This window comes from Trachemys scripta, chromosome 3, assembly GCF_013100865.1.
Source record: "Trachemys scripta elegans isolate TJP31775 chromosome 3, CAS_Tse_1.0, whole genome shotgun sequence".
Lineage (NCBI taxonomy): Eukaryota > Metazoa > Chordata > Testudines > Emydidae > Trachemys > Trachemys scripta.
In genome coordinates this window covers 42,560,665-42,576,275 of record NC_048300.1, presented here as the reverse complement: position 1 = coordinate 42,576,275, position 15,611 = coordinate 42,560,665, and the positions used below count along the sequence as shown (strand labels likewise).

General features: G+C 40.7%; 1 protein-coding gene across 4 annotated transcripts in view; it reads right to left on the bottom strand.

Moving 5' to 3' along the window:
• Positions 1–15,611, bottom strand: part of INTS7 (integrator complex subunit 7) — a 36,078-nt gene that overhangs the window by 15,615 nt on the left and 4,852 nt on the right. For all 4 annotated transcript variants that reach the window (XM_034764540.1, XM_034764538.1, XM_034764537.1 and 1 more), the window contains exons 4-13: positions 14,511–14,648; positions 12,690–12,736; positions 11,711–11,910; positions 10,583–10,705; positions 7,636–7,753; positions 5,969–6,103; positions 5,258–5,355; positions 3,667–3,906; positions 2,182–2,319; positions 1,257–1,463 (exon numbers count right to left, since the gene is read on the bottom strand). In XM_034764540.1, coding sequence (XP_034620431.1) covers positions 1,257–1,463; positions 2,182–2,319; positions 3,667–3,906; positions 5,258–5,355; positions 5,969–6,103; positions 7,636–7,753; positions 10,583–10,705; positions 11,711–11,910; positions 12,690–12,736; positions 14,511–14,648 — 1,444 coding nt within the window. The remainder of the gene's footprint in view (positions 1–1,256; positions 1,464–2,181; positions 2,320–3,666; positions 3,907–5,257; positions 5,356–5,968; positions 6,104–7,635; positions 7,754–10,582; positions 10,706–11,710; positions 11,911–12,689; positions 12,737–14,510; positions 14,649–15,611) is intronic.

The window sequence follows — 15,611 nt, the reverse complement described above, 5'->3', positions numbered from 1 at the left end:
TGGCAACAGCATAGGACAGCAACCCCACCAATTTAATAGAACCTCAGAATCTGGAAAATGGCTATGAAAAAGTTATTGTATTTCCTATATTGGCCTGTTTTAAATGTTACACTTTTCTTGTAGTGACTGTTAAAACGGCACATTAAAAAATGTAATTTTTAAAAAAAGAACAATAGGCAACCCTCCCTGAAATTTTAAAACTAAAAAACTTCACTCATTTGGCCAATAAATTAAGCACACACAAATTTAAAGGGAAGGGAGAGTGCACTGCATTCATGAAGGACACACACACACACGTGGTTTAGGTCCTTTCTGCTGATTCAGCTGCAGCAGTTAATTAATATAAACACTACTGCCAGAACTATGCTGACACTGAGAATGCTAATGCACAAACAAGTAAATAGGAGCCCTGTTAGTTTCAGCTCCATTCAAAAGGCACAGGAAAAACTACATCTATGTCTGACTAATGGGAAGGACAAAATATGAAAAGAAGAACGTTCAAACTTCACCAAAGGCTATGATAAAACTGAAGTGACTTGACAGAGGGCGGTTTGTTTATATAAACCCTAACATTTTTCCAGCTGCATCAATGCTTGGCTATTTACAACTTCTCACTATTTTCATTGTGTTAAACAATTAAGTAATTTTCTGCTCTATATAAATTGGGCACCATCTTAATCCTGCTTGCCTTGAATAGTCAACTGGACAGGCTTATTTCATCTCTCCCCGTTAGCTATTTCAAACCAATGGCCATCTTAGAAGACATGCCATAACCCACAATCACTTTTAGATTATGGTAACATCTAAAGGCCCAAACAAAAATCAAGGCCCTGTTACCGAGGCCTTGTACAAACATATAGCGATAGACAGTCCCTGCCAAAAAAGCTTACAATCTAAATAAAGCCAACGGAGAATGGAAGAAAGGAGATTTTATCCTGATTTTATAGATGGGAAATTCCAGCAGAGGTTAAGTGAATTGTTCAAGGTCATGCACAGGAAATCAGTGACAGAGCTGAGAACTGAACTCAGTTTTCCTGAGTCCCAGTACAGTGCCTTAACAGACTATGCTTCCTCTCTCAACCAGCAGTTAGTTACAACTGACCATTCCCTATATGCCGTTCCAAAATAATAGTTCCTGCAGGCTTCACTAAGAACAATTTCTCCAAGCCTTTGAAAAGTCCTGTTAAAAACCAAACCAAGGACAATTGCTACAACCTACAGACTCACCATCACTAGAGTAGAAGATGTATACTAACCGTTAGCGATGCTATCCCTTTGTGATAAGATTTTAAAGATTCAGCAATGCAAGAGAGTGCTGAACTATAATCTTCCTCTTGAAGCCCCGTCAGACACTGCTCTGCATGGGAAAACTCCTTCAAACTGTTCAGCCAAAAGTAGAAGTGTTCTGAAGCCACTTGAGTCAGCAGGCTTTGATACAGCTCTCTGGCCATGTCGTGATTACCCTAAGAAAGGGCAAGTAAACCAACAAAAAAAAAAAGTGAGGCTCTTGCACTTAAATAAGTGACAGCGCCACAAATAAAAACAAAACAAACAACCCCAAGCCCTCAAACACTACTCTTTAAAAATAAATAGCGTGAAACCTCTTCCACATTTGATCAAGGCAACCCGCTCAGATGTAGCAGTATAGTTACTTATGTCTGGCATATATAATTTTGTAGGAAGTACTATTGTTTAAACAAGACAGCTCAGAGATTCAGCTCTAAAGACATTAATACAGAATTTTGCATTAGTTTTTCCATCTCCCATCTCCAAAGTGTTTAACATGAATTAATCTTCACTTCAGGGTAGTAAAGTCATTATACCAGTTATACAGATAGAGAAATACATACAGCAGAGGCTACATGACTTTACGAGGCTAAAAAGGAAACTATTCAGAGTAGTGTTTGGGGGACACATCCCTGATTCCTTATCATCAGACCACGCTTTCTTCAGGCTGCAGTACTCATGGTCACCACATGCTTACAGACACCTATGACAGCCTCCAATGCTGAGGTTTATGATACAACTCTGAACCAGTGTTATAGTGAAATAAAAAAGGGAAAATACTATTTTCCTTCCCCCACTTTCTTCCTCCCTCTGAGTGCTTACTTAACTCTCCACTCTCAAGTGCCTGACTATACTTTCTACTCAGGAAGTCTCTTTCTAGAAACTTGCACATACCATTCTGGAGGCCTGCCTGGCTATCCTGTATGCTGTCCATCCGTTGGAGACATTCTCAAGCTGTTGTTTGATAACATTTTTAACTTCAGAAGATAAAGCTTTTTGACTGGCAACAAATATCACTGTGGCGAGGGATACCTAATGGAAAACAATCGTTAACATGGAAGAAACATTTCCATTTGGAAGTGGTGATTGTGTCAAGTAAGTTTTTATACTATCTTGGACTTTCTTAAAAAACCACACACAAGACAAAATTTGCTTCTGAACTGGAGAACTTCTGAGTGTCAAATCTTCATTCAGGATTTCAAACAAACAGGCAACGGAAGGGCTCTTTTATCACTGAAGTTTGGCAAATTTACACTTCAATTAGAACGTTAGAGATACATCCAAGCTAAGAGTCATTGTAAAGCAGTGGTTCTCAAACTTTTGTACTGGTGACCCCTTTCACACAGCAAGCCTCTGAGTACGATCCCCTTATAAATTCAAAACACTTTTTTGCATATTTAACACCATTATAAATGCTGGAGGCAAAGCAGGGTTTGGGGTGGAGGCTGACCACTTGCAACCCCCCCATGTAATAACCTTGTGAGCCCGAGGGGTCCCGACCCCCAGTTTGAGAACCCCATAGTAAAGCACTGTAAGAATATAATTACATGAAATGAAAAAGAAGAGTAACAGACTTTCTTGATGACTAAGGCCCAGATTTTTAAATGTATTTAGGCGATGCTGTACTCAATGTTGTGTCTAACTGATTTAGCAGCCTAAAAGTCTCAATTTCAAAAGAGATTTAGGCACTTCTAAACCTAAATCCCATGACTGTTAATGGTCTTAGATGAAAGGCTGCATTCAGTGCAGCCTTTCAAATCCAGGCTTAAGCTCCCATTTCCAATTAAAATCCCCTCAACAGGTTTGCGTCTCTTAGAACCCTCTAAACCATACATGTTTGAAGGTCCATGTATAATTGGGGTATCTACTTCTGAATTGCCATCTTTCTTGCCTAGAAGCACTTCTGCAAAAGACCCAGTGTGCCCCAAGAGTTCCAGCAGTGCATTATGATGATCTGGTTTGCCTATAGAAAGCAACAGAGGGTCCTGTGGCACCTTTAAGACTAACAGAAGTATTGGAGCATAAGCTTTCATGGGTGAATGCCCACTTCAGACGACGCAAGGCCTATGTGTAACTAGTGCCATCTACTGGAAGGAATACAGATCAGACTGGATCAAACACTTCAGTTCTCTCTTCTAGAGAAGCGAACAGAGGTCTGTGGCTTTGGTGCTGAATATTCAGAGTACTAGTATTTCCCATTCTGCAAGTATATAGTTAACAGTGAACTGATATATTCCTGCTGAGGCAACAGATTAGCATTTTCAGTCACCGATGTAACAATTAGCTAAACCAATTCATGAAATATCAATTAGTTTCCATTGTAATTCCATGTAGACTTTGTTCCATCAAGGACAGTTCTCCTGAACAGCAGTTTCTTACCAAAAGCTCCTGTTGTTTATCTGTAGCAGATCGTCCAATCACTTTATAGAGGTCCATTAAGTCTCCCAGCATGCCATCACCTAAAACAGGCAGCTGCATGGCAATTGCTGCTAAACAGTGGCACATGAGAATTCTAGCAGCATCCTGAGCACTGTGCAACTGTGTCAGCAAGGACTCAACCACCGATTGGCTCAGATGGGGACGACACTTGGCCAGCTTCACCATACAAGTTAGTGCAATCTGCAATGTGCAAACATCACAATGTTCCAACATAAAGCACCGTCCAACATTAAATTCACTTAAAAATATAAAGAAACTATCATAATATTCAGACTATAAATTACAGAGCTAATGAAAAACAAGATGTATTTATAAACCTGTACTAGAGGTGTACTCTGCCAAACCACCACATCTCTGTCCAGAAGAGTACACAGTTTAAAAGCACACACATATTCAAGACACAGCAGTGTAATATTTTCTTCTCTTATGGGTTTAGTCAAAGTAATATTATAAAATTATTTGCTTGGTAATAACTTGTTAAGTAGGGTAACTGTTCACAGAAGTATGGTGGTCACTTATGTTAATTTCTGTTCTTCCACCAGCGAAACCAGGTGCCGTCTGAGATCCCCCTGGAATAGCAAGACTTAATTCAGAAGTAGAATTGATGGCCTCAGAGTTGACAGGAGTTACTGCCATAGGAGACATGGCTTCTCCACTTTTCTGGCTTCATTGTGCTCCTGAGCCTTTACCACCTTGGGAGCAAAGCACCGAGAAACTCGCAGCACACTGTGCTCCCACTAGAACACCTGCCACACTAAGTTCTTTCTAGTATACAAGACAGAGTGGGCAAACTTTTTGGCCTGAGGGCTACATCTGGGTATGGAAATCGTATGGCAGGCCATGAATGCTTATGAAATTGGGGGTTGGGGTGCAGGAGGGGGTGAGGGCTCCGGCTTGAGGTGGGACTGGGGAGGAGGGGTTGGGGGTGCAGGAGGATGCTTCGGGCTGGGACCAAGGGGTTCCGAGGGCGGGAGGGGGATCAGGGCTGGGGCAGGGGGTTGGGAGGTGGTCAGGGGTGCAGGCTCCAGGCAGCGCTTACCTCAATCAGCTCCCAGAAGCACGTCCCCCCTCCGGCTCCTACATGGAGGTGCGGCCAGGCAGCTCTGCACACTGCCCCATCCGCAGGTGCCACCCCTGTAGCTCCCATTGGCCACAGTTCCCGGCCAATGGAAGCTGCAGGGGTGGCGCTTGGGGTGGGGGCAACATGTGGAGCCCAAGTGGGGACATGCCACTGCTTCCAGGAGCCACGCAGAGCGGGACAAGCCCCCGACACTGCTCCCAGCTGGAGCACCAGAGTGTTCCCCGGCAGGAGCTCGAGGGCCAGATTAAAACGTCTGGAGGGCTGGATGTGGCCCTCGGGCCATAGTTTGCCCACCCCTGGTATAAGATGTAACAGGATTGACAGTTGAATTATAAGGTTTACTTGGTCCTGCCTCAGCACTGTGGGCTGGACTTGATAAACTTCTCAAGATCCCGTCCAGCCCTACATTTTGATGATAAAAAAAATTACAGATATAATAACTCTTTTCACCTTTAAGGTTGCTTGAGCACCTGGACTGCTATCTTGGCTACAAAGAACTAAAAGAGACTCAAGGCCAAAGACAGCATCTTGCTCCAAAGCCAGGAGATCTAGGAGAGAGGAACAGAGTAAAGCATTCAGTTCTGTTCTACTTATTTTTGAACAGGAGTGTGAATTTAGTGGTCATGATTCTGAGGTTCAACAGCAGGATAATGCAAACTTTCCCAACGCTTCTGCCACAGCACCTCAGTTCTGATCAGCAACAAGTCTGCTTTTACAAGTCTCAGGAAACTATTTAGTAGAGGCTACAGTTTTATGATGTGCACGAGCCTGGAGTAGGGCAAAACTACTGAACGTTATGACAATCATTTATACTGCGGTTTGTACCAACTGCCCTTCTCCTCTGGAGAGCTATGTTCTAGCCTCTGGTAATGGTACAAGGGCTGCTACAGGAGACATCAGCACCCATTCAAGCAGAAACCCTCTTCAGAGGGATCCTGGGATTCAACAGTGGGGAGAATCTTCATGATCTTTCATGAAACTCTCTAAAATATTTATAATCGATTATAAGTCCGCATTCTCCATGGTCCACAAATCTGAGGAGTGACAATTCCAAAGAAAGTCAAGAGAGTCGGGGACAGGGCAAGCTTCCCTGCAGTAAGAGAAAGTGCACAAAAACCCGATCATGAGCTGAATTGTTCCACCACCCACTCTGTGAGTTACCTTTTTCTTGGCAAGAAGCAGATATATTAGTCAGAACTCTCACACCATGAGCAGCAATGCCACGGTTATTATGGTAACAGCATTCCTGTGCCAGCTTTACTAAGTCAAATGATCTTGCTGTTGTAGCTGCTGTTCCTAAATAAAACGACAAAAGGTGGAGAGTGCAGCACCGTAATCCATGTCACAAGATCTTTTCCATGGTTTTAAGTTCAATTCTGCTTGGTTGACTGTTTCTCTAGTTAAATTTCCCATTCCCCTATCCCAACCTCAAATGTATCCTCCCTCACATGTGGAATTCACTCTCCCTGTCAGTGTGCATGCACGTATGCTACACAAGCTGGACATCTCTGATAGGCAGTCTTCAGGCCAATATTTGTGAATGAAACTTTCCAATAGGACAGGGCATTTGCAAGAAGGTCATGAATATCGAACTTTAGCATGGGATCATTTTTATACATAAATAAGCTATAATTGTGTCACAAGAATGAATAATAAATTTCACAGCAGAGGTGCAAGAAACCCTGATAAATCACAAATAGGGGAAAGTGGAAAGCGCGGGAGTGGAGAGTGAGCCCACCCCACATTCACCCTGCAGCAGTAGCTCCTGTCCCACGGGGCTGAGCCTGGCTCCCTGGTCACAACACTGCTCAGGTTTAGTACATCCACCTCTCTGTCTCCATCTACAGACGGGTGGATGTGCCAAACCTGAGTGGTGCTGTAACCACATGCGACAGATCACAACACTTGGAGCAGGGAACCAGGCCCAGCCCCGTAGAACAGGAGCCGCCGGGTCATGGACTTCATTCAAATTCATGATTTCGAGAACACTGTGACCTTTGCACCAAATTCAAACCTTTATTACGCATTAGGGTACAAGTCATTGGCAGGTTTTTTTTAAATGTACTGGTTAGTTTTCTCTGCCTCCATGGCCTATGCAGTTGGATTCCCAGCAACTAAGGCAGTGTGGCCTCAGAAATAAGGAATAAAAAAAACCCAATACCATTCAGAAGCATTTTAAGAGATCCCTGAAATAATTCCCAAGTTATTCAGTATAATATGCAACACATCCAGACCACACAGTTGTGTCGAAGAAAGGTTTTATTGGCACTCGTGTGCATCATCCCCACAACTGTCCAGTGGCTTTGCCTCTCCTGGATAATACAACTGTCCCAGTCTCATGCCAATAAAGCCTAAACTACATCACGCCATGTATTCATTCTCTCTCAAGCATTTTGCACATCTATGGATTTTTTCATCCTATGATCTCAAAGCACCTGATAAACATGATTTAAGCCTCACAGTACCGATAGTAAAGTGGGGCTATTAATATTTACCTAGCCTAACAGAGACACTGAGGCACAGGAGTAAATGACTTATCCAAAGTCCCACAGCAAATTGAAGCCAGAGCCTGGCATAGAATGTCTGAGCTCTGCTCTAATATACTACACTCCACCCCAATTATAATTTTTATATTATATATAAAAGCTTGCTTACATGGACTTTAATGGGGGTAGATTAAAGTTCATGGTTTAGGATCCTTCAGGGAAGTGTTATGTAAGGTATTAATAATAATATTAAAGTGGCTGAAGATGAACACTTACTAAACCCCTACCAAAAAAAAAAAAAAAAAGTGCCTAAATTTGGCTTATCTAATCTACGCTTCTTACCTGGGGCTATGCTGAAGTACTGTTTGATGGCAATAGTTCCTGACAGCGTGGAAAGGACAGATAACATGCCTAGTTTCAAGCTATCATAAGGAGTTTGAAGAGCACATTCACAGAGTGCCTAAAAACCAAAGAGAAAAGAATATGGAGGGGAAAAAAATCCTACAAACTCACCCTCTTCATAAATGTTTGCTCATTTTTTTTTTACTTTGTAGTTAAATTTTAATACAAGTAAAACTGTATAGGAAAAAATCACTACCGACACCAAATTCAGATCTTGCAAATATATTTCCTCACTTGCCACTCTCCTAAAGCAGTTTTAATAGATTGGGTACAAGTCTTGTCCTCAAAGTGACACTGGCTTTCACAAGTTATCATACAATCAATACAATATATTATGTTTGTTAAATGATCACTAACTTTTCACCTGACATTTCCCAATAATAAAACCTCTAGAATTTGGAGACAAAGTTATCCACCATTGTGCAGACGGTGCATATAGTATTCAACTTATTACAATCCGTGAAGGTCCTTGTTTCAAGGAGAACTCCTGAAACACCACTTACAAAAAAAGTGGATTTAATAGAAGAGAGAAATTATCCAGTGGAAATTAAAGGTTCTAAGCTTGTTGATAATAAACATTGTGAATTTTCTTGGTTATCATCTATTTGTGTTATGGTAGCTTCTGGAGGTCCCAATCCCATCGGTCTTAGCACTCCTTGCCCTGATGAGTTTGCAGTCCTATCACAGGTCTGTCTGTGATCTCTCAGCTAAGGAGAGAACACATTAATTTTATTCCTGCCAATTAATCGCAATTAACTCAAAATAAATGAACTCGATTAAAAAAAATGAATCACAGTTTTAATCGCACTGTTAAACACTAATAGAATACCAGTTGAAATTATATTGTATTTTTGGATGAGTACTAGATATTTTTGGATGAGTATTACTACAGTAGTTGTACGAGGTGAATTGAAAAACACTATCTTTGGTTTCTTTTTTACAGTGCAAATATTTGTGTAGCAGGGTGGTCACCTGCTCCTGCCCTGAAGGTCTCGAAATCAGCCCTGGGAGATGGCTGAGGCTGTGGAGGGCTGCTGCTGGGGAAATCAGCCTGACTCGGCTGATTGGGGAAATAGCCACAGCTGTGGCTACGTCCCAGTCAGGCCACAGCTGGCCTTATAAGAGGCTGGGAGTCAGGAGCTCAAACACCCTCCCTCTAGCTCTTGAAGGAGAAGGGCCTGGCTGCCTAGCCCCTAAGAAAGGTACCTGGAATGGAGCAGAGCTGGGGAAGGCTAGGGAGCTCCAGTCTCGAGAACCCCCAGGCTGCAGGCCTTGATAAAGGCCAGGACAGGTACTGGGGCTACAGAGGGGTAGCCTTGGGTAGGCGAAGGCAGCAGATCCAAACCCCCCTTTGCCAGTGATGAATGGCGTGTACGCTGCAGTCTGCCCCAGTGAGCGGGGGCTAGATCAGTGGCTCAAACTTTTTTTTTTTTTTTTTTTACTGATGACCCCTTTCACATAGCAAGCCTCTGAGTACGACCCTCCCCCCAAATTAGAAACACTTAAATATATTTAACTCCATTATAAATGCTTGAGGCAAAGTGGGGTTTGGGGTGGAGGTTGACAACTTGTGACCCCACCCATGTAATAACCTCATGACCCCTGAGGGGTCACGACCCCCAGTTCGAGAACCCCTGGGCTAGATGGTGACTGGCAGTAGCCATATACTGAGATGAGGTGGGGATAGGGGGTTCCCTGAGTGCGGAAGCCCAGATCAGGGGTTGCTGCAGTGGGCAGAACCCCTGGGTAAAGGGCACTGGGAGGGACACAGGGGCCAGTGGCAAGCAGGACACTGGCCTGCAGAGGGTGCTCCGGAGCTGGAAAAAAAGCTAATTCCCAGGAAACCAGCAGGAGGTGCTGAGCAGGGGTGAGCCTCGCACTGCTACAATTTGTAATAAAAAATAATATAAAGTGAGCACTGTACACTTTGTATTCTGTGTTGTAACTGAAACCAACATATTTGAAAAATGTAGAAAACATCAAAAAATATAACAAGTTTAAATTGGTATTCTATTAGTGTTTAACAGTGTGCTTAAAACTGCAATTAATCACAATTTTTTTAAATTGTTTGACAGCCCTAATTAATTTTATAACCTGCCCCTGCTGGTGTTTAAAACTGTATATGGAGATAAATCTAGCTATATTCGAGACCTCCTCTTCAAGCGGTCTCTTCACATATCCAATTACTCACCCCTGCCAGGTAGGCTGAGAAAAACTAGGCAATGTCCATCTCATGAAGTTTTCCCATCAATTCCCACCTGCACTGGTCGTACAGCCTTTTCTGTGCTGGCTTGTAAAGTATTAGATTTTATACTTTACAAAAAAAAAAAAATACCCATTTTAAATGTAGTGGCCCAAGCATTTTAACTGGGGTATGGGAGGGCAACTCAAATTATGTATTAATACAGCCAATGCACAAACCAAGGTGTGTTTGGTTTGTTTTTTTTTAAATTAAGCTACTCTGTCAAGCAGCCGTTAGTGAACAGCTGAGGATGATTAAAATTAAGAAAAACTTGAAATGCAGTAGGCATGTTTACAATGAGAAATGACCTGTCAGTCTGGCAAGAAAACCAAGTTCATTAATCTGAGGTAGCAGAACATCCCACTCTGACGTCTAACTTATTAATATGAGCCCAATATGAAACTACTTAGTGTTGCTGAGAGAAGCTTGATGTGAGTTTGTCTTGCAAAGCCTGTGATAAGGCAAGAATTGCTTAAAAAGAGCACTGCTGCTGGTGCTTTTAACTCTAAAATTTCTTCTTAAAATGGACATGCTTAGTTTTCCATGTTTAACAGTGACATCTCATCTACACTTCTATACTCATTTGTGTAAAGCCTGCATTTAGTTGAAAAATTTTACAATAAAAGTTTCTTAAAGATCGCAAACCTGAATGTTTTCTCTGCTCCATGTATGTGGGGTTTTGTTTGCCAACAACTTTAGATCCTGGATAGCAAGTCTTTTCACAGCTTTCCTCGGGTCATTTTTCAAGTATTGCAGCAAAAGCTGAATCTGCAACAATAAATGTTTAAAATATTAAGTAGGATTCTGTAGTTAAATTAATTTTTTTTTAAATTTAGAATCTCTATTGTAGCCTATACTTTTCATAAAAGGCTCAAGATAACTTTATGCACATGTATATTCAAAGTGTTCAGGACTGTTCAGAGCTCAGACAGCAATACTGCTAAACACCCAAGAGCTGGGAGAGCAGTCTACATATTGCCATAAAAATGGAGCACACCAGGTATCCTATTGTGTTTCAGGTTGTCTATATCTAATATCGACAGTGTCTTCTGAACTGGAGTAGCAGTTACAAGCCACTTCAGACAGGGTTGTTCTGTTAGGCTAAAGGTTGCCAGTGGTAGATCTTTTGTCTAGTGTGGCTACAAGAGGCTAAGAGAAGACCACCAGATTTTCATGTTTTGTTTTTTAAATAAGAATGAGTTAACTCAATACCACATTTCATTTATGTATGGATTCACTGTGTGCTCATCACCTGTCTGGGCCCACAAAGTTACAATTACATAAGAGGAAAATGTTCCCCCTTTAAGCTGAGAGTGTCACTATAGTTCCATGTCTTGAATGATATTTGTAATTTACATCAGTGGATTCAAGTGCCATTGAGACTCTTTACATACAAGATTTTAAATGTATGTTAATTTTTCTAGTTTGCAGATGAGATTAGTTGGGATCCTTTCCTTCCCCCAAACCCAATCAGAGAAGGCGATAGGGTGAGAGGCAGGGGCCTGCAGACAAGCAGCAAGACATAAGAGCTCCAAGAGAAGCAGGGTGTCAGATGTTTTTGCCCCTTTTAAGGAAGAAATTTTTTGGAGGGGGTTGAAGAGACAAAAAAAATTATATATATAAAAAATAGCACTTTCTAGGATACTTCTCATCTGCAGCAGGCCAGAACACAGACAATGATTTAACTATTTTTGCCATCAGAAAGGAACTGACCTGTTTAAGTTGTTTTGCATTTTCAAATAAGGGATTACCTTTAAAGCAATTAAGTGTTACCTGTTTGGGTATGTCCACCAAAGAGGAAGCAGCAAGCAAGGTAAAGGTGTGGAGAGTAACAATGACCATCTTGGTGGAAGGATAGGATGTTACCAGCTGTTGGAGAAGCTGACGGGAGCTAGAGGCCAGGCTGGCATCATGGTGCATGTGCTGTAGTATGGGGATCAACTTCAGCTTCAAGTCCACTGGCGTGGCTAAGCCTAATGCATGGAAAGAAGTATTCAGGGGTCAGAGCAGATCTCAATGAACCCTGAACTTTTCAAATACTAATTTAAATGACATTGGTGACTGAGACACAAGCACAGAAAGTCAAAGTAAAGGCCAGTAGTGGAAAGCAGCAGCTAAATTCCTGAAACAGCAAGTCTCTCAGTGCTAAACAGACTCCACCAGCCCATTAAAGAGCAGTACAGTCAGTTTCCAAGGAGACGGGGACCCAGCCTTCCTCAATCAGAATGGCCTCAAGAATGGATGAGTAAAGTGGCTGGGAAACAATTACTCCTCCTTCAGATGTGCCTCAATTATATTAATAGTCATCCTTCAAATTAAATTACATTATTCCAATTATAATAAATATTATAACACTGGTCTCTTTTCCTTTAAGTCACTGCAAAAGGCTCAAGGCAGAAGAGCAGCCTTGTCAGAGAATAGAGGCAAAGAGAGAAAACTAGAGATTCTAAGTCAACATAAAAACTCACATTACATAGTATTTGGACATGCTATAACACACAGTTCAGTTTACCAAATACATTAGAACATGCTTTGGACGTTTACATTTTTAAAGACATTCAAGCTGTAGTCCAGAGCCCTGCTGTGCATCAACCATTAGCTCACTTAACTTCAGGCAACTGGAATGTTTCAGGGAAGCATAGGGATGAGGGAGCAATGGATTCTGGTAGCATTTAAACATTAGGAGGAACAATACTAAAATAAATATTAAAACCTTTTCATTTTCTTCCCAATATTCAATACACCTACATACCCTGAATCATTTCGCTGATTTTGTTACATATTCCTCCAGCAAAATCCCTGTGAAGAGAAAAGACACAACTGAACTTCAAATTGTGACTCTTATGGTTTAATAATGATCCAAGAAATTAAGAGGGACTATAAAAAGCAGAATTATGCTTATGAACTTCAAGATTTAAGAGTAATTTTGCAAATCCAGAAAGACATTTATTTGCTTGACTGAAATTTGCTGCTACTAGTCAATATCACAGAATAATACTACATTTAGCCACTTGTTGCATAGTTTCCATCAATCTAGACTTTCAAACTGAGATTATAAATCTACCAAGTCTAATACTTAACCTAACTTAGAATTGAGTCTCTTGCCCATCTTTATCCGCACCAACACAAGTAGGAACATTTGCTCCGATGCTAACATTCTTTTAAAATCACTATATTGTGTGAAACAATGTCATTTGCTACAAGTGCTCTTTTGTAGAGACTTAATATTCTAGGGAAAGACTGGTACAACCAAAAGCTTTCCCTACCCTTGTGTAATGCTATTTGAACAACAGCAAGAAGTTTTATTTGACCCCAGTCTTTATTCGTAGAACAAGATATAGGGTGCTCCAGGTGTAATAGACAATTGATTAAAAAAAAAAAAAAAAAAGTTAATGGGGTTGATTACTGAACCTGAAGGATAAAGGAGTTTTAGGCACATGTTCTATTAAAATGAGCTACTAAGATTGTGATTTTTATGAAACTCTCCATAAACAGAAGGGATGGTTCTTTCAAACCTTTGTTTACAACAGTTTGTCGTCACTTAGTCCTCCCCCCCCCCCCGAGAGAAATTAGGAAGTCTGCAGTGCACATTCCAGGGAGGTGGAAATTGACTCAGATTTTGTTAAAACACAGGTAATGTAATGTTACAAAATATTTTCCTCTTAAAATTGCACAAGACGGTTTTGAGGATTCTTTTAATAAAACCCCACAACCTATACAGTTCATCATTTGTGCTCACAGGAACTGTATAAAATGGCAGTTTGGTTTCGAAACATATTGACACCCCTCTTAAATGGAGTCCACTGAATTTTTTTCACATAAAAATACAATTGTAATGGCCAGATTCACTCACTTTCCTGACATTCTTAACATTTTAAGAGTAGGTTGTAGGAAATCTAGAGCTACACTACCAACTTGAAATACACATTTTTTTTTTTAAAAAAGTTGAAAGTAGTTTCAGACACTATATCTGCCACGGAGTCCCCTTCCCAATTTTTGCCATTTTATAATCTCTCTTCCTTTTTTGGGGTTTTGGGATTTTTTAAATCATCTTCACCTCAGTAAAAGAACTCACAAAAAAACAAGGATAACTGACTATAAAGGAAAAATGAAGCAAAATACTGTCTAAAGTACAAAGTAAAAAAAATGGAAAAAATTCCCCTTGAATCCCTTTTAATTACAGAAATCTTAGGGATTATATTTTAAAAGTAAAGGAAAAATTTAGATAAATGTGTTTGGTTTTTTTTAAGTTGACATTCATTTAAAGTTTTTTCCCCTTATATTCCTTAACTTTTCTTCACAGCTTTTAAAAAAAAATGCAAGCAAATTTCAATGAGATTCAAATGCCCCTGATGTGGGTGGTTTTAAATATGATTTCAAGTTTCCTGCAACATTCATGCTGTACATTATAAATGGTACAGATCTCTTTTGTATCTCCCTATATATGGCCTGGCAAGTACTGCAGAAGGTGATCCCAGATTTACTGAAGGACAGTGAAGAGTCCTACTGTATTAATAGCGCTTCCACTCCTTAAAATACAAACAATAAGAGCACAGAAGAATTTACAGCTTACTTTGACTGCGCAGAAAAGTTAGCAGCAGCAAATATAGCAGCTTCGACCTCAACATTATCATGGGAATCCAGGCTCTGGCGAATACTGTGGTGTGCATTCTTCCTTTCTGGGATTATGGATGCCATACTCCCCAACATCCTACAGAAATAAATCACAGCGGCATCAGAAAACAGCTAATTCAATGTGTAGGGAAATGTGAATCAGAGTGAAAATCAACTATGAAGATAGGAATTAGATCTATAGTAATTCCTTTAAGAAAGCTCAGACATACATAATACATGGTCAAAAGTTTCCTACCTAGCACAAAACTCTGTGCCTTCCTTCTCCTCATAACTGCTTACTGAGGACAAAACTAACCAACTGTAGATTTTTTTTTTAATTGCTGAACCAGCAAGCAATTATAATTAATCTATCAAGATGTGCTCATGACTTGTGCTGACCCAAGACATCACCTGAGAAGCTACACCAACAGGGCTCAATTAAAGTTCCAGAAAATTTAAGGGAGGAAAGCAGTGGAACCACCACAAGTCCTCTTTCAGGGTGAGGTCTCTCACCCTTGGCAGAGCACCCAAGCTGGCCAAGGAGGTGCAATTTATTCCATGATCGTTTGGGTGAATCCAGTCTGTTACCTCAAACATTATTAAAATTACACAAGTTTTGACTGTGCATTTCTCAGTGGCTTTCCTGGGAGTTAGGAGTTTACACCTTGCGCACTACTTGGATAATGCATTGGAACGTCCTCCAAGTTCACATATCATAGGACAATGAGCAGAAAGTTTCAAGGGTAGAGGTAATGGAAAAAAATCTAAAATGATCAGTAGAAATGGTGAAAATAAGTCAGATATATAAAAAAAAAATTTTTTTTGTTTAAAGTCAACAAATTATTCCAGTTTTGTACAAGCCGTAGTGGAACCATACTGGAAATGTATGCAGTTTGTGATCTCAGTACGTTACATTAACACACTTGCATTTGATAAACACGTTTTATACACTCCAGGAGGCAGAAAACACAAGTTAAGGTACTTGTACATGCAACCCACCAATATTGCATATACAAGATGCAGTTTTACTCTCTGATACATCTACGCAACTCTGACCATG